The sequence below is a fragment of the Aethalodelphis obliquidens genome, unplaced genomic scaffold (assembly GCF_003676395.1).
Source record: "Aethalodelphis obliquidens isolate GAN/ISIS:26980383/991018 unplaced genomic scaffold, ASM367639v1 scaffold20, whole genome shotgun sequence".
Lineage (NCBI taxonomy): Eukaryota > Metazoa > Chordata > Mammalia > Artiodactyla > Delphinidae > Aethalodelphis > Aethalodelphis obliquidens.
Window position 1 is genome coordinate 23784763 of NW_020837964.1, and position 19812 is coordinate 23804574.

Below are 19812 nucleotides of genomic sequence, written 5' to 3' on the forward strand. Positions count from 1 at the left end.
TGCTTACTCTCTTGGACTGGGGAATATATTTGTTTCTTGCATGAATTTCTCATAATACCCTGTATTTCTACCTGCCCTTTCCGTTCTCCAGGCCTCAGTGATGACTATGATACAGACTTTTTAGAACTGAGGCTGGTGATTGCCTTAGCCAGACTCTGGCCTCTGCAGTTCAGTGCCTTCAAAACCTCTGACTTGCACAACAGCATTTCTCTCTCTGAAAGCATGAAGTGGCATGAAATAGAATTTCACTTGGAACAGACTTGCTGGAGTATGTTCAACAAACTCTAACATGCATTCTCCAATACAAGAGTAGATTTATTATTATTATTATTTTTTGTGTGTGTGTGGTACACGGGCCTCTCACTGTTGTGGCCTCTCTCGTTGCGGAGCATAGGCTCCGGACGTGCAGGCTCAGCGGCCATGGCTCACGGGCCCAGCCGCTCCGCGGCATGTGGGATCTTCCCGGACCGGCTGCATCGGCAGGCGGACTCTCAACCACTGCGCCACCAGGGAAGCCCAAGAGTAGATATTTAATGAGTAATACTGGAAATTTTTTGTGGATCTTCAGTCATGCCTATTTAATGTTTTAGCACAGTGTCCTTCACATATGTCTCATAACTCTATGAATTACCTGTATTCTTATCCCCATTAAACACATTGGTTGCAGGTTGTTTTCCTGGGCAGTAGATAGAGTTTGAAGTGCAAACTGTTTGTTAGAGGGCAGCACCTGTGACTGGAAGGGGACAGAAGCAGGCAGACTTAGGGAACAGTAAAACTGCAGTGCGATCCCAGCAAAGCCTTGGCCCAACCCAGTGGGATGAGTATTGATCATCAGAGGAGTCCTGTGTCCTGCCAGAATGGTAGGGCCTTTATCCCTCTGCTGGCTTAATCTCCAGGTAACTCCTGGAGAGGACAATTTCTGCAAAAGAGGCAGATTCTAAGGACCTGCTATCTAGAGGGTCTCCCCTGCCCGCTCATCCTACAGCTCTGGCATCCTTCCTTAAAGGGACATCTGCCCCGAGTATGTCCATCACGGACAAGTGCACGGAACCTCTTTACTGGTGGAGTAATTTGCCCAACTTCACACTGCTAGTCATCTAGCTCCAAACCCACGTTACCTCCAAACTACAGTGTCTTCTCTTAGGCAAATATATATTTGTTCTACATTTTTAGATGCAAATGCTAAAGCGACAAATTGATTTAGCTGAAATGTTAACCAGTGTGGTATGGTAAACCTGACTAACAATAATCAAAAATTATCAAAGTGATGAGAAACTCTGGTCTGAAGTCCAGGAGGAGAGGCCTCTGAATGCAGGCCCCCTATGAGCAAGTGGAAGTAGACTGAGCACAGAGAAAAAGAAAAAAAGTTGAAAGAATCTTGAAGTCATAAACCTGGGGCTCAGATATAAACCTGATGGAAGCCGTAACTTGGGTCTCAGACACTGGCTGAACCTCCCAATGCTGCGCCCGGGAGCAGAGAAGGTTAGCGCCCAGTGCCCTGCATGACTCAGACCCAACGCCTGGCCCTCAGGTGACTGCACCTGACTGGGAAGCCCCTGACAGGAGGCCACCCCTCAGGCGTCTCCGGGACCCAAGGAGAGGAGCCCCCGACAGGATGCCCAGCCCTCAGGCAACTCCGTGACAGGATGGCTGCCCAAACTATGTGGCTGACAGGGTCCTGGTGCTCGGGCCTGGTGTCAGGCCTGAACCTCTGAGGTGGAAGAGCCAAGTTCAGGACACTGGACCACCAGAGACCACCGAGACCCATGTAATACCAATCGGCAAGAGCTCTCCCAGCATTCTCCATCTCAATGCTAAGACCCAGCTCCACCCAACAGCCACCAAACTCCAGTGTTGGATGCCCCATGCCAAACAACTAGCAAGACAGGAACACAACCCCACCCTTCAGCAGAGACACAGCCTAAAATCATACTAAGTTCACAGACATCCCGAAACACAACACTGGATGCAGCCCTACCCACCAGAAAGACAAGATCCAGCCCCACCCACCAGAACACGGGCACCAGTGCCCTCCACCAGGAAATCTACACAAGCCACTGAACCAACCTTACCCACTGGGGGCAGACACCAAAAACAACGGGAACCATGAACGTGCAGCCTGAGAAAATGAGACCCCAAACACAGTAAGTTAAGCAAAATGGAAAGACAGAAAAATAAGCAACAAATGAAGAAGCAAGGTAAAAACCCACCAGACCAAATAAATGAAGAGGAAATAGGCAGTCTACCTGAAAAATAATTCATAGTAATGATAGTAAAGATGATCCAAAATCTTGGAAATAGAATGGAGAAAATACAAGAAACGTTTAACAAGGACCTAGAAGAAGTAAAGAGCAAACAAACAAGGATGAACAACACAATAAATGAAATTAAAAACTGTCTAGAAGGAATCAATAGCAGAATAAATGAGGAAGGAGAACGGATAAGTGACCTGGAAGACAAAATAGTGGAAATAGCTACCGCAGAGCAGAATAAAGAAAAAAGAATGAGAAGAATTGAGGACAGTCTCAGAGACCTCTGATACAACATTAAATGCACCAACATTCCAATTATAGGGGTCCCAGAAGAAAAAGAGAAAAAGAAAGGGTCTGAGAAAACGTTTGAAGAGATTATAGTTGAAAACGTCCCTAACATTGGAAAGGAAATAGTCAATCAAGTCCAGGAAGTGCAGAGAGTCCCATACAGGACAAATATGAGGAGAAACACGTCAAGGCACATATTAATCAAGCTATCAAAAATTTAAAAAAAAAATATTAAAAGCAGCAAGGGAAAAGCAACAAATGACATACAAGGGAACCCCCATAAGGCTAACAACTGATCTTTCAGCAGAAACTCTGCAAGCCAGAAGGGAGTGGGAGGACATATTTAAGTGGTGAAAGGGAAAAGCCTACAAGCAAGATTACTCTACCCAGCAGGGACCTCATTCAGATTCTATGGAGCAATTAAAACCTTTACAGACAAGCAAAAGTTAAGAGAATTCAGCACCACCAAACCACCTTTACAACAAATGCTAAAGGAACATCTTTGGGCACAAAACACAAGAGAAGGAAAAGACCTACAAAAACAAACCCAAAACAATTAAGAAAATGGTAATAGGAACATACATATTGATAATTGCCTTAAATGTAAAAGGATTAAATGTTCCAACCAAAAGACATAGACTGGCTAAATAGATACAAAAACAAGACCATATATATGCTGTCTACAAGAGACCCATTTCAGACCTAGCGACACATACAGACTGAAAGATGGAAAATGATATTCCATGCAAATGGAAATCAAAAGAAGGCTGGAGTAGCAATTCTCGTATCAGACAAAATAGACTTTAAATCAAAGACTATTACAAGAGACAAAGAAGGACACTACAGAATGATCACGGGATCAATCCAAGAAGAAGATACAACAATTGTAAATATTTATGCACACAGCATAGGAGAACCTCACTACATAAGGCAAATGCTAACAGCCATAAAAGGGGAAATCAACAGTAACACAAAATAGTAGGGGACTTTAACATCCCACTTTCACCAACGGACAGAGATCCAAAATGAAAATAAATAAGGAAACACAAGCTTTAAATGACACATTAAACAAGATGGAATTAATTCATATTTATAGGACACTATATCCAAAAACAACAGAATACACTTTCTTCTCACCTGTTCATGGAACATTCTCCAGGATCATATCTTGGTTCACAAATTAAGCCTTGGTAAATTTAAGAAAACTGAAATTGTATAAAGTATCTTTTCTGAACACAACGCTATGAGACTAGATAGCAATTACGGGAAAAAAAAACTTAAAAAAAAGAAAAACAAATGGAGGCTAAACAATATGCTACAAAATAACCAAGATATCACTGAAGAAATCAAACAGGAAATCAAAAAATACCTAGAAACAAATGACAATGAAAACACAAAGACCCAAAACCTATGGGGTGCAGCAAAAGCAGTTCTAAGAGGGAATTTTATAGCAATACAATCCTACCTCAAGAAACAAGAAAAATCTCAAATGAACAAACTAATCTTACACTTAGAACAATTAGAGAAAGAAGAACCAAAAAAACCCAAAGTTACCAGAAGGAAAGAAATCATAAAGATCAGAACAGAAATAAATGAAAAGGAAATGAAAAAAACAATAGCAAAGATCAAGAAAACGAAAAGCTGGTTCTTTGAGAAGGTAAATAAAATTGATAAACCATTAGCCACTGATCAAGAAAAACAAGGAGAAGACTCAAATTAACAGAATTAGAAATGAAAAAGGAGAAGTAACAACTCACCCAGCAGAAATACGAAGAATCAAAAGGGCTTACTACAAGCAACTATATGCCAATAAAATGGACAACCTGGAAGAAATGGACAAATTCTTAGAAAAGCACAGCCTTCTGAGACTGAACCAGGAAGAAATAGAAAATATACCTAGACCAATTGCAAGCACTGAAATTGAAACAGTGATTAAAAATCTTCCAACAAACAAAAGCCCAGGACCAGATCGCTTCACAGGTGAATTCTTTCAAACACTGAGAGAAGAGCTAACACCTATCCTTCTCAAACTCTTCCAAAATATAGCAGAGGGAGGAACACTCACAAACTCATTCTACGAGGCCACCGTCACCCTGATACCAAAACCAGTCAAAGATGTCACAAAAAAAGAAAACTACAGACCAATATCACTGTTTAACATAGATGCAAAAATCCTCAACAAAATACTAGCAAACAGAATCCAGCAGCACATTAAACGGATCATACACCATGATCAAGTGGGGTTTATTCCAGGAATGCAAGGATTCTTCAATATACGCAAAACAATCAATGTGATACACTGTATTAACAAATTGAAGGATAAAAAACATATGATAATCTCAATAGATGCAGCAGAATCTTTTGACAGAATTCAGCACCCATTTATGATAAAAACTATCCAGAAAGTAGGCATAGAGGGAACTTACCTCAACATAATACAGGCCACATATGACAAACCCACAGCCAACATCATTCTCAATTGTGAAAAGCTGAAGCAGGATCAAAACAAGGATGCCCGCTGTTACCACTATTATTCAACATAGTTTTGGAAGTTTTAGCCACAGCAATCAGAGAAGAAAAAGAAATAAAAGGAATCCAAACTGGAAAAGAAGAAGTAAAGCTGTCACTGTTTGCAGATGACACTATACACAGAGAATCCTAAAGATGCTACCAGAAAACTACTAGCGCTAATTAATGAATTTGGTAAAGTAGCAGGATATAAAATTAATGCACAGAAATCTGTTTCATTCCTATACACTAATGATGAAAAATCTGAAGGAGAAATTAAGGAAACATTCCCATTTACCATTGCAACAAAGAATAAAATACCTAGGAATAAACCTACCTAAGGAGGTAAAAGACCTGAACTCAGAAAACTGTAAGCCACTGATGAAAGAAATTAAAGATGATACAAACACATGGAGAGATATACCATGTTCTTGGATTGGAAGAATCAACATCGTGAAATTACTGTACTACCCAAAGCAATCTACAGATTCAATGCAATTCCTATCAAACTACCACTGACATTTTTCACAGGGCTAGAACAAAAAATTTCACAATTTGTATGGAAATGGAAAAGACCCTGAATAGCCAAAGCAATGTTGAGAAAGAAAAATGGAGCTGGAGGAATCAGGTTCCCAGACTTCAGAATATACTACAAAGCTACAGTAATCAAGACAGTATGGTACTGGCACAAAAACAGAAATATAGATCAATGGAACAGGATAGAAAGCCCAGAGATAAACCCACACACATATGGTCACCTTATCTTTTTTTTTTTTTTTTTTTTGGTCACCTTATCTTTGATAAAGGAGGCAAGAATATACAATGGAGAAAAGACAGCTTCTTCAATAAGTGGTGCTGGGAAAACTGGACAGCTACATGTAAAAGAATGAAATTAGAATACTTCCTAACACCATACACAAAAATAAACTCAAAATGGATTAAAGACCTAAATGGAAGGCCAGACACTATAAAACTCTTACAGGTAAACATTGGAAGAACACTCTTTGACATAAATCACAGCAAGATCCTTTTTGACCCACCTCATAGAGTAATGGAAATAAAAACAAAAATAAACAAATGGAACTTAATGAAACTTCAAAGCTTTTGCACAGCAAAGGAAACCATAAACAAGACCAAAAGGCAACCCTCAGAATGGGAGAAAATATTTGCAAATGAAGCAACTGACAAAGGATTAATCTCCCAAATATGTAAACTGCTCATGCAGCTCAGTATCAAAAAAACAAACAACCCAATTCAAAAATGGGCAGAAGATCTAAATAGACATTTCTTCAAAGAAGATATACAGATTGCCAACAAACACATGAAAGGATACTCAACATCACTAATCATCAGAGAAGTGCAAATCAAAACTACAATTAGGTATCATTTCACACCGGTCAGAACGGCCATCATCAAAAAATCTACAAACCATAAATGCTGGAGAGGGTGTGGAGTAAAGGGAATCCTCTTGCACTGTTGGTGGGAATTAAATTGATACAGCCACTATGGAGAACACTATGGAGTTTTCTTAAAAACTAATAATAGAACTACCATATGACCCAGCAATCCCACTACTGGGCATATACCCTGAAAAAACCATAATTCAAAAAGAGTCATGTACCACAGTGTTCATTGCAGCTCTGTTTACAATACCAAGACATGGAAGCAACCTAGGTGTCCATTGACAGATGAATGGATACAGAAGATGTGGCACATATATACAATGGAATATTACTCAGCCATAAAAAGAAACGAAATTGAGTTATTTGTAGTGAGGTGGATGGACCTAGAGTCTGTCATACAGTGTGGAGTACGTCAGAAAGAAAAAAAGAAATACCATATGGTGACACATATATATGGAACCTAGAAAGAAAAAAAAAAAGGTTCTGATGAACCTAGGGGCAGGACAGGAATAAAGATGCAGACGTATAGAATGGACTTGAGGACACAGGGAGGGGGAAGGGTAAGCTGGGACTAAGTGAGAGAGTGGCATTGACATATATACACTACCAAATGTAAAATAGATAGCTAGTGGGAAGCAGCTGCATAGCACAGGGAGATCAGCTCAGTGCTTTGTGACCACTTAGAGGGTTGGGATAGGGAGGGTGGGAGGGAGACACAAGAGGGAGGTGATATGGGGATATTTGTATACATATAGCTGATTTTTTCTGTTATACAGCAGAAACTAACACAACATTGTAAAGCAATTATGCTCCAATAAAGATGTTAAAAAAAATTATCACACTGCATGTATTGATCAACTATTTTAAAACAAGTGATCTAAGATGGAAAAATAGCATAAGAAGCTTGAAAGAAAAAAAGGGCTGATCTGGGATTTTAAAAGTTTTTATTTATTTATTTATTTCTGATTGGTGAAGTCTCTGTTCCCTCTAGGGTACAAAACTTAATAATAATGTTTATATTCTGAGAGAAACAAAGCTGATTGTATAGGCTGAGCAGTGTTATCTAACATTATTACACTCATAAGGCAAAATAAATCCCCTATTTTGCATCCCATAAGGGAGACTGGTACTCTTGTCTTATGTTCAAATATTTATGGGAGTCTTTTCAACCAAACCTTTATTTTTCCTTATATTTCTACATTCCGATTTGACACAATATGTTATACAACCTTGCTTTTGATAAAGGACAATCAGATTTGACTTAGTGTTGCAGAAGAAAACATAATATTGCATATTTAAGAAGAGAATGTGTTAAAAATGGAGACGTGCCATTTCCATCCATCTATCAAACGTTTATTAGCTCTCTCCTGTGTGTTTGAAGTCAGTTTGCTGGGGAATGGAATAGGCTTAGTTGAAGTTCCTAAAAATGGGCCTCAGGATCCAAGTCAAGTTTGGGATGGTCACCTTAAATACTTTTGTCCCCCTAGAAAGATTACATCTGGTTGAATACTGAAATGGTGTGCTTGTGTTATTTCTGTTGTGATAGACAAGCAAACTATTTCAGTATAAATGCATTTCTAGTTCTTAAGAGTTAAGAGGCCACATCTTGTTTCTCTCTTAATTCCCAGCACTTACCATATGTCTTTTGCATTTACTGAGCTTGAATGTCCAATTAAAATTTCTAAGTGTATATAACTTTTGACATTTTCAAAAATCCTGCTTCAATATAGCTGTGCACTACTCTTTTATTATTTCTTCATGTGCATGTTTTCCGTAAACACTTATTTTTCCATATAATAAATGGTTTTGACAAAAATGGGACAAACGTATAATCAAATACCACCTTTCTGATAGCTATTCAAGAAGCTATTCTTGACTAAGAATTTATTAAGTGTCAGATACTGTGGCCAGGATATTATACTTACTATCTCACTAACTTAATGACTGGGGAAAAATGTGTATTATCTTCATTTTACAACTACAAACACTGGGAGTCAAGACATTTTATGTGGGCTACACAAGTAATTTAAAGAGAGGATTAACTAAGAAATTAATATACAGGGCTTAGCAGAGAGGCTGAAAATCAGGAAGGCCACAATAAATACATTGAATATATTATTAAATCTTAATTCTGCCTGTGGCCCTATGGCCCATACTGCTACACAATGATTTGTTTTTCTGTCTCACACCATCTCTGTTTTATTGTCCATGTAGCATTCAACTTTGAATGTCCTTTCTTATAGAGAAAAGTCATTATTGGCATGATTGACAGCCCCCAAAAGATATCTAAGGCAGTTAAAGGATACTCTTCACTGCTAGACTTCCCCTGACATCCTTAAGTCACTGTGAGCCTACAGAGATTCATGGGAGTTGGTTGGGATTCCTGTCACTTGAGGGTGAACAGTGAGGGTCAAGGTCATCATGGGTGTAAAAGAGTTTATCCTCGTAACTCCTAATCTCCCATCATAAAAAGCACACACCAGAGAGAAATATCACATAGCTCCTGTAAATTCCAGATTACGTTTCTGGAAAGAAATATTTAATTATAGTTTGCTAATCTTTATGTGAAGTTTTTGACCAGTTTGGTGTATTTGGTGATTAATTAGATAAATATGGTTAAAAGAAGACAAAAGAGAATTGATGTCTAATTTGAAAGCAATGTAGATTAATAGAAGAGGTTATGAGCCTTCCATAAGGGTGTTTCTTCAAGATTCCTTAATGTCCTTTACTTCCCACATCCAAATAATAACCATGTCCTATTTATTTTAGTTCCTAAGCTGGAACACCATCATCTCTCATGTGATCAGTTACAAACAGCCCCATTTGCCCATCTCCCGCCATTTGATATCCACACAGGGGCCAAAGTGACCTCTAACTCAGTTTAGATCTCTGCTGATACAGTAGCCACTAGCCACATGTGGCTCTTTGAATGCAAATAAAATGAATTTAAACTAAATACAATAACAATTTCAATCCCTCAATCACACTAGCTAGATTTCAAGGGCTAAATAGTCACATAGAGCTAGTGGTTGCCATCTTGGACAGCACAGAGCACATTTCTACATCACAGAAAGTTCTATGGAATCTGGCTGTGGTTTAGGTCATATCACTCTCCTGCTGTATTTTTTCAAGTGGCTTCCCATCTCCTACAAGTGAAAAAATGAATTCCTCAGCACAGTTTCCAAGGTCCTTCCTGATGTACCCCTTGATGCTCTCACTCCACTGAATCTTGAACTTCAACAATACTATCCTTTGTTAAAGTCTTCAAACATACTGAATATCTTCCTAACTCAGACTTTTCATATTTGCTGTTTCTTTTGATAGGCATATTTTAATAATATTCTATACATCTCATCCCTTTTCTTTTCTTCTTCATGAATGCATCACCGTTAACTTTACAAAATCTTATTTTGTTTCATTGTCTTTCTCCAGATATAGACTCAGTTACATGAGAGCAGGCAAGGCCATGTCTGTCTTGGCAACTAACACAATGCCTTGTACATGAGAGATATTCAATAAAGAGTGAAGGAAAGAAGGATGGAAGAGACAAAATGAAAGAAAGGATGGGGAAGAAATGATAGGCTGCTTATCTGTCAGAACTTTGCTCTCACCACACCTAGTCTGGTCCTTTAATTGTCTAGTTTCCTAAACAAACCCAAACTCAAGATTTTCTCCATGCATTTCTTCCTGCTGAGGATGCTCTCCCTACATATTCTGCCTGGAAAAATGCTACTCATTTTTCCTGTCCCCAGACAGATGCTGCCTCCTCTTGGTGTCATCTCTGACCACACCTTCCCTTTCGCAGGCACATCTGGGGACCCTTACTCACTGCAATGTAAGCATTACTTTATTATAGAGCTTGCTACTTTTCATTGTAAATAATGAGAAAGTCATAGCCAGTGTGTCTGAGTGAGGAGGCTTTGTTCAATCATTAAGCATCATACTTGACCAAAAGAAGCAGTCACTAAGCCTTTATTGAAATTAAATAAAAATTAAAATTTTACATTTAATCTCTTAAATGTAAAACTGCATTCAATTTTTTCATATTTTTGCCATCATATCATATTTAGAGTTCTCAATTATGAATGATTATTTTGATGACTCGGGGAGAAAATTAGAATTTCTCCAAAGATATTACATAAATATTAAAGAATTAATCATGAATCAAATTTTATCTGGGACTCACTGTGGAAAAATCTATTTTCGGTTCTGTGGCTGCAGAAATTTACACATGAGATTCTGGCTTTATGATGCTATCTTTTCAAGGCATGAGTGGAACAAACTATAAAACAAAACACATACTCAGAAAATGGGATGTTATTTGAACCAACAGATTTGGAATCTGAGATTTCTATATATGACCCTAAATAAATTAAATTATCTGAGGATGACTGTGGTGGATGAATCTGTTTCGTCCTTTGGGTGAAAACAGCCTTATGTCTCTCCACATGGACACCAAATAGCAGAATCTTTCAAATATTTTGTTATTGTTGTTTAAAAATACCTAGATATTTGGCAGAGTATCTTCTACAAATAATGATAAATATTCCATGTAAAGCCACTTTTAAAAAGCAAAAGGAAATTTACAGTGCATTACCTAATTTGGGATTTACCTTAAACTTTAAAAGAAGGCAATCTTATTGTTCTCATTTTTCAGTTGAAGAAACTAAGGATGGATGTATAAATTGGCCTAGCAGAGAAGTTAGGAATAAAAGGGTCTTTCTCTTGAAAAATCATCAGGGGTTTCACAAATATTGTGTTAGAAATAATATAGTCCAGAATAACTTTTTTAAAAGAAACTTATTTATCTTTATCTGATTATGAAGATAATCAGTGTATCTCCTGTGTACACTCCAGACTTTAATCTGCACCCTGCCAATGTGGCACCGAAGTCATTGGGAGTGAAAAAGACTCCTTGATAATGGGAGCTTGGTTCTGAAAATCCTTAAAATATTCTTGATATTAGAACATCACAGTCTGATGTTCTTTATTGCAAACAAGAAACAGAAATTCACCGGGGACAGAGGGTCTCTGTAGGTACGTAGTATGGGGGTGAGATTGGAAAGAGGGAGTAGGAGATGCTTTAAATGAATAAATGAATGAATGAATGTATAAGTACATATAATATTTGTATGCTGACAATAAAATCTGTCTTATGTACACACACATACACACAAGAGATGGGATTTTGTGCCAAATGTTGGTATGAAATGTAAATAGTTGGGCTGTGATAATTGAGTAAACATATGACTCAGGTAAAAGTTGTAATTTAATATAAACAGTAGCAGCAATACAGAAAGGGTGCTATTTTCCAACACAGTAATATCCAGTTGTCCATTCTGACCTACTCTCAACCACTGCACCAGTGACATCTTATGTTAACTTCTGACCTCTGCAAACTACTCTTGATTGAGTGAACTGGTGGCAAAGTTTGTGTTCATGGTCAGAGTGCAGTAGGTTAAATTAGATCTCCAAAGTGCTTAGCATCTAGGTAGGAATTTCCTTGCATCCATAGCCTTACCTCCACAAAGTAAAATGATGAAGTCTTTAGGATTTATTTCTAAGACATACTACCGTAGGTTAGAGGAACACTAGCATTGAAGAAAACTAGGATATTTGTTGGAATAAAATGGGAAAGTTTAAATAGGGCATCCGTGAATACTGGTTATCGAGGGTGATGCAGTTTCTAAAACATATCCATTGTTTTAGAATAAGAATGTCTATTTCCAAAACGTCCATCATTAGAGTTGACGTTAACATAACCCAAGGGGCCTGTTTTTTCAAATACCATTCCACACTGTGTTAATAAGAAGTTTCTTCTTATTGTGGCAGGAAGATGACTCTCCAAAGTATATTCTACTCTTTTCCAATGAGGTCTTTTGTCTAATGCATCTTAAGTAAATCTGCAAAGGAATAGCAAATCCAACAGATGCATATTTAAGAAATTAGAATGGAGACTTCACTATTGGAGATACAAATCCTATGACTTTTTTTTAAATGCAGAATTAACTTTTTTTAATAGAGTTTATTTATTTATTTATTTATTTATGGCTGCTGCGTTGGGTCTTTGTTGCTGTGCGCGGGCTCTCTCTAGTTGCGGCGAGCAGGGGCTACCCTTTGTTGCAGTGTGTGGGCTTCTCATTGTGGTGGCTTCTCTTATTGCAGAGCACAGGCTCTAGGCGTGCGGGCTTCAGTAGTTGTGGCACGTGGGCTTCAGTAGTTGTGGCTCATAGGCCCAGTAGATGTGGTACACGGGCTTAGTTGCTCCGTGGCATGTGGGATCTTCCCGGACCAGGGTTTGAACCCACGTCCCCTGCATTGGCAGGCAGATTCTTAACCACTGCGCAAGCAGGGAAGCCCCCTATGACTTTTAAGATATAAATTAGAAGACATTGAAATTTTCAGTAGATATAGTAGGAACCAAATTCATTCTTTATTCTTTTTTTTTTTTTTACTTTCTTATCCCGTCTACTCTTTTTTCTCATATTTCTTTACCACGATGTTTCACACATAATAACAAGCCATGCTCAGTAAATGTTTGTGCATCTTTCCTATTGTGAGCTGGTGAGTAACTGCAGTACAAAATTCCAACTAATGTGATGTTATGATATATAAATCAAACAATCTCTTCCTGTCTATAAAGAGCAGAAGTTCAGCAAATGTTTACCTGTAGAATAATAGGAGGGATAACCTTAAGGAAGAGAAGATCTGTGAAGACTCGGGCCAGGTCCAGAAGGCTCCTTGTGGATGAGTGTTGAGAGAGGAAACCCAGTACAGACTCTCATCTCTTCAGCTCAGAGTCTATGCTCTATGAAGCAGATATGTTGGTAGCAGATATTTTGAAAAGGGTGATGACTTGTATAGACAAACACTACAAATAATTTTGGAACATTTTTCTAGTATCACTTGGGAAACTACTGAAGGATGTGAATGGTTGTTTTTATTTATATCTTTCTATTTCTAGTTATTCATTTTCACAGTCATTCTGGGTTTGAAGACTTGACTATTAATGAACCAATTAGTTTACTGTATCTGAGTCATGTATCAACTCATTTACTGCAAAGAACCATGCTGTGAAATAGATACTTTCTCCAATTTATAGATGGGCCTATGAGATTATGACTAGTTACATTGTTTTAATGAGATCCCACAGGTGAGATTAGACTGAAGGTTTTCCGATTTCTCTGTTTCTTGCACTCTATCTGTTGCTATTCAGATAGACGCTAGGAATCCCAGAAAACAGAGTGAATGGCTTAGTGTCTACTTCTGGGACATCTATGCAAAATCATGACATCTGGAGAACTTGCGTGGTACACTGGATTCTAAAATTTAAGTTGGTACTTCAGGTTTGCTATTTTTAACCCACTCTGCTTTTCTTTGAAATTATTCTCTGTCAATTGGCTTTTAAGGAAAGAGCCTATATCGAGTCTTATAATTGAGTATTGACTTTTATTGCTAGTGATGTGGCTGTGTCACACAGTGGAATGAGGAGGAGTGGGGAGAAATTGAGATAGTGGAGTGGATGGTGGCAGCTTAGAGGGCCAGAGGAAAGCAACTTGAATCTTTGCAGCTAGTGATGGAGTGGTGTAGCTATCGGTGGGGAGCATGGATCTTCTGAGAACATTCCTAAAAATGGCGTGTGGGGTGCAGTTTTTTAAAATATGGGTAATCTTTATGTAATTCATTTCAAACTTATATAAAAATGTAATTAATTTTAACTACGATAACAAATGCTCATATAGTATTCAATATGAATACAAAAGTGAACGTGTCCAATAATGCTTTGAACTTGAATGGTCAGTGTATGGGATGGAGATTTTGGTCCGAAAAGTTGGTAGAAAAATGAACACTAGAATGGTGCTAGAGGTGCAGGTAGGAGCCTCCCCACATGCTCCGTCTCCTCAGCTTTATTTTATCACTTAAAGTGATATCCTCCTTGTGTTTGCTTCCACTGATATGAGAACCCAGATGAACTGTTTAGGGACAAAGAAGCAGGAGTAAAAGGAATGCTGGCTTACCACTGAAGAGGGGCCTGGGAATTGTCAGTAGAAACCTATTGTTTCCAGATAAGTAATGACAACATTAAAAATTTTTAGTAGATATTTCCTGAGCACTTATTACATGCCAGGCACTGCAATAAGTGCTTTATAGGTATTACCTTGTTTAAATCTCACAAAACCTATTATAATTCCCATTTTACAGATTAGGTAACAAAGGTACGGAGAGATTAATAACACAACTAAGTAACACCTGTGTAAGAGTGATTTTTCTTTTATTCATTCTACAAGAAACCAAGGAGAGAAGGATTCAAGAAAGAAAAGGGCATCTAGCACTGTGCTTGGTATACGTTTGGTGTCTAATGCATGCTTATTGACTATGTTAAGTCTGGATTTTTGAACAGTTTAGCAAAGGCTCTTGGCAGCCTTTACTATAAAGTCTGTTAGGCAATAAAATGTGTGAAATGTCTACAAAGGGAGCAAGAGGCGTCTTGAAATAGTTGAGGTAGACTTTAAACTGAATTTTAAACTAAGTCATTGTTTTCCCCAAGTTCCTCCCATTGTGTGATCTCGTAATATTATGACATTCTTACCTCTGATCTTATTAAAGGGTTGTATTTATAGCCTATTTTATAAATTCTTATGACTCACCCCATAAAGTCTGTCATGAACTGGATCTTTAAAAAATGAGAACAATATCCCTGCCTCTGTTAGAGTGATGGGAGTTAAATAACCCCCAAATGTTTTTCCAGGTTTATGCTATTTATAAACTATTAAGAAAGGGGCCTTCTCCACCACCTTCCAAGGAGGGAAGTTTATATAAAGTTTCATTTAATGGGACATGATGATTATGGTGATTTGATGATGATCATATCTTCAGCACCTATTTAAGTACCAGAGACTGATTTATGCTTTATTTTTAATCTTCACAACCAGACCTGGGATCTGAGTACTTCATGTTTGACCAGTGAAGAAACTGAGGCTCAATGAATTTGTTAATTATCCCAGAAAAAGCAATGTATAAATAATAGAGATATAATTTATTCCAAATTTGAGGTCTGCATGATACAGGTTTTTTAAAAAAAAATTTTGATGTGGATCATTTTTAAAGTCTTTATTGAGTTTGTTACAGTATTGCTTTTGTTTTATTTTCTTGTCTGTGAGGCATGTGGGATCTTAGCTCCCTGACCAGGGATCGAACCCACACCCCCTGCATTGGAAGGCGAAGTCTTAACCACTGGACCACCAGGGAAGTCCCTGCATAATATAGTTTTAACTAAGGGATTAAACAAACAGCATTTTTTTTTTTTAAATACCAACTTCCAAAACCCTGTCATTGTTCCCAGTGCTGCTTCTAGGCCAGAAGTTTTAGGCATTTACTGGAGAGCAATCAAATAGCCATGGAGTGTGTTTCAGATTTGGGATTCTTGAGTATCAGTGATTAGACTGATTTTCATTTACTGTGGCCTCTGGGACACTGGTAGATGCATGAGTGTGTGAAATATCAGCAGTGAGATAATAAAGTTACTACAACCCAGCAATGCCTGCAAAGTTTATTTATGAATATGATGCAGATAGTGATAATTAATCCTCTGGACATTCCTTAGCTCTTTTAAGAGACAGAGTGTTCATGATATCTGGAGCAAAACCCATGTCTTTTCAGTTATTTTACAGTTCAACTTGGAACTTCACAGGTCTAATCAACAATCATTGTTGATAAAGATAAAGAAAATCAACAATCATTGTTCCCCAAGAAAAGGTTTTTTAGTCTTTTTTCTCCCGTAATACAACAGATTGAAATGTTTTGCAATGAACACTTACTTCCTCATGCTCAGGATTATTTTGCAAGCACTGTTAATTCAGATATGCCTCTGGGTTCTTGAATTCTTTCTGAATTTCTCTAATCATCCTGGGGGTTAGGCATGGGGTTGGTTTGTAAATTCCTGGTGTATAGATGCATGTCAGTGTCTTAGTTTTCTTTATATCTAAGTCTTTACTGTACCAGGAACTATAATTTCATGGTACGTGTTTTTACCAAGTAATTCAGCAATAAGCTATTGTCAATAAAATTAAGTGTTTTTTAATATTATTCCAAAATGTTTAGTGATGCTTGTGTTTGGTGGGGAATATTCACAGAAATGCCTTCTTTCTTGGTATTTGCATCTGGTATAAGTGATATAAATATCCTTTCTAATGAAAAAGAAATAGCTAAAAGGAGGAAGGAGTTATCCATATCCCTATATGTCTATCTATCTACCTATCATCTATCTACCCATCCACTTATCCATCCTTCTTTATAGGTAGATATAGATACAAATAAGAGACTGATTTATGCTTTATTTTTACTCTTCACAACCAGACAAATAAGTAGATACATATAAATAAGTAGATAAACATAAAATACATATATATGTTTGCAGTGAAATCCACTAAAGTATTAACAGTACAAACCTACAGACAGAACACTATGGGAAATTTATTTTTTTCTCATTTTGTTATAATAACATAGTCTTATTCTTAATGATAGAATAAATGTCCATAAAAACCATGTAAAAAAAAATACGCTAAGCTCCAAATAGCCATGGACCATGTTTCATATTTAGCATTAACGGGTACCAGTAAATCGACTTCATGTGCACTTCTTAGGAGGTCACCTCAGCCATGAAGGTTTTCTTCAGTCCTTCCTCCTAGATGGGATTGCACATGGCCTTGGTCTTAGTTTGTCCTTCTACAGATATGGAATACCATAGACTGGGTGGATTAAACAACAAAAATGTATTTCTCACAGTTCTAGAGGCTGGGAGGTCCAAGATTAAGGCACCAGCAGATCCAGTGTATGGTGAGGGCACATTTTCTGGTTTACAAATGGTTCTCTTCTTGTATCCTCATTGGCAGAGAGCAGGGAGAGAGCCTATGTCCCCTTCTTCTTCTTCTTTTTTAAATGAGGTCATTAATCCCATCAGGAGGTCCCTACTCTAATGACCTATTCTAACCCTAACACCTCCTAAAGGCCTTACTTCCAAACACCATCACATTAGGAGTTAGGATTTTAACATATAAATTTTGGGGGAGACACATTTAGTCTACAGTATCCTTCTTTGAGCCTCTGTTCCATCCTGTTTTAGTTTATTTCACTGCTTATTTATAGACCGATATTTCTAATTATGCCTTATGTTCCTTAAGACATATAGCTTTTTATATTTGGCATTCCATTGCCAAAGCTCAGATACTGGTGTATAAAAAGGATATTAATGTTGTGAAAAAAATAATTCCTGTATGATCTTGATACTTAGTGTTCCCAAGAAGCACTTGGCCATAGACACAAAGCATCTTAACGTTGTCTTATTTGGAAGAGTTTTCTCAACAGAGAAACTACTAACCTGCCCACTTAAAGTTTTAAATTTCATGAAATTGTGTGTTTTAAATCTGCCAAAATATCTATTCCAATTTTAAAAATTTTACTAGAGAATCAGTAAACATCTGATTTCTATAGACAGAGACAAATAGGAGACTAAATATATATTTTACTTAAAATGAAAACAAAACAAACCAACAGCAGCAACGACAGTAACACACACATACTGTGTAATCAAATGCAAGTTTTACACAAACACACATTTCCTTTGAACTGCCGCAAATAACTTGCTGGCTAGTGCCATCTTGCTTTGGGCTTGGGTTCATTGTTTTATATGGTATTTTGTGGCAACTGCTAATTATCATAAGCTGTCCAATAAATGTGATGGATTGTCCAATTAACTCTTCATCAGCATCCATTTTTGAAGATGTTACCTATTGAAACTGATGGCAGTTTATGACCTCCATGTTGCATATGTAGCTAATTACTCCTTAGACAATAATTATTAAGTTTCTTATGCTGCATTCAGTCATTTTGTTTTACAAATTATGATGCCATTGTGTTTCCCAATTCATTTGACTTCACAACTATGGCTCTCTAAGGATTACTAAAGGTCTGCTGTGGAATGTATGGATCATAGAAACAGTGAAGTAGATTACAAATGTATCTGTTTTGTAGGTTTTCCATCGACCGGCACACCGACCTGGAGAGACAATTCAACGTTAATGCAGATGATGGGAAGATAACGCTTGCAACACCGCTTGACAGGGAATTAAGCGTGTGGCACAACATAACAATCATTGCTACCGAAATCAGTAAGTGCCTGGGTTTGTTCATTTCTTCCTTATGTGGCTGAGTTCAGTTTATGCCTAGGGATCATATGACAAGTGGTCCCAGTTTCTATTAGATATTTTGGCATTGGAACTTATTTTATTGTTCCCGAGGAGCCTTTGAATGCATCGTCTCAACAGGAAATAAGGTACACTGTGGTAAATGACCAAAAAGTTGCAATATATGTGGGAAGGAAACATTCTTCTATCCAAGTATTCTTATATCTATATCCATTGTTCGGCCATCAAAAACAATGTTTTGCATATAAAAATATGGGGAAAGATTTAGTATAAAAGGGTAGGTTAAAAAAATAGAATTCAAGAACTATATACCATAATTTAAATAAGTGGACTCTAACATATATATTATATTCGATATAGAAACTATTACTCACATAGTTAAACTATGCATATATACATACATATATACATGCAGAAAATACAGGAAGAAAATTTACACTGTCAATACATATCATTTTGGGGAGGTGAGATGATAGATGATTTTTTGTTTTTGTTTTTTAGAATTAATATGTCTTACACAGTAATCATGGACTATTTATTTATTTATTTTACATCTTTATTGGAATATAATTGCTTTACAATGGTGTGTTAGTTTCTGCTTTATAACAAAGTGAATCAGTTATACATATACATGTGTTCCCATATCTCTTCCCTCTTGTGTCTCCCTCCCTCCCACCCTCCCTATTCCACCCCTCCAGGCGGTCACAAAGCACCGAGCTGATCTCCCTGTGCTATGCGGCTGCTTCCCACTAGCTATCTACCTTACGTTTGGTAGTGTACATATGTCCATGCCTCTCTCTAGCTTTGTCACAGCTTACCCTTCCCCCTCCCCATATCCTCAAGTCCATTGTCTAGTAGGTCTGTGTTTTTATTCCTGTGTTACCCCTAGGTTCTTCATGACATTTTTTTTTTCTTAAATTCCATATACATGTGTTAGCATATGGTATTTGTCTTTCTCTTTCTGACTTACTTCACTCTGTATGACAGACTCTAGGTCCATCCACCTCATTACAAATAGCTCAATTTTGTTTCTTTTTATGGCTGAGTAATATTCCATTGTATATATGTGCCACATCTTCTTTATCCATTCATCTGATGATGGGCACTTAGGTTGTTTCCATCTCTGGGCTATTGTAAATAGAGCTGCAATGAATATTG

At 37.4% G+C, this 19812-nt stretch overlaps 1 protein-coding gene across 1 annotated transcript in view; it reads left to right on the forward strand.

The window, feature by feature from the left end:
• CDH8 (cadherin 8) overlaps nt 1–19812 on the forward strand; it is a 386699-nt gene that overhangs the window by 237718 nt on the left and 129169 nt on the right. Inside the window, exon 8 of the mRNA XM_027119709.1 lies at nt 18482–18618. Coding sequence (XP_026975510.1) covers nt 18482–18618 — 137 coding nt within the window. The remainder of the gene's footprint in view (nt 1–18481; nt 18619–19812) is intronic.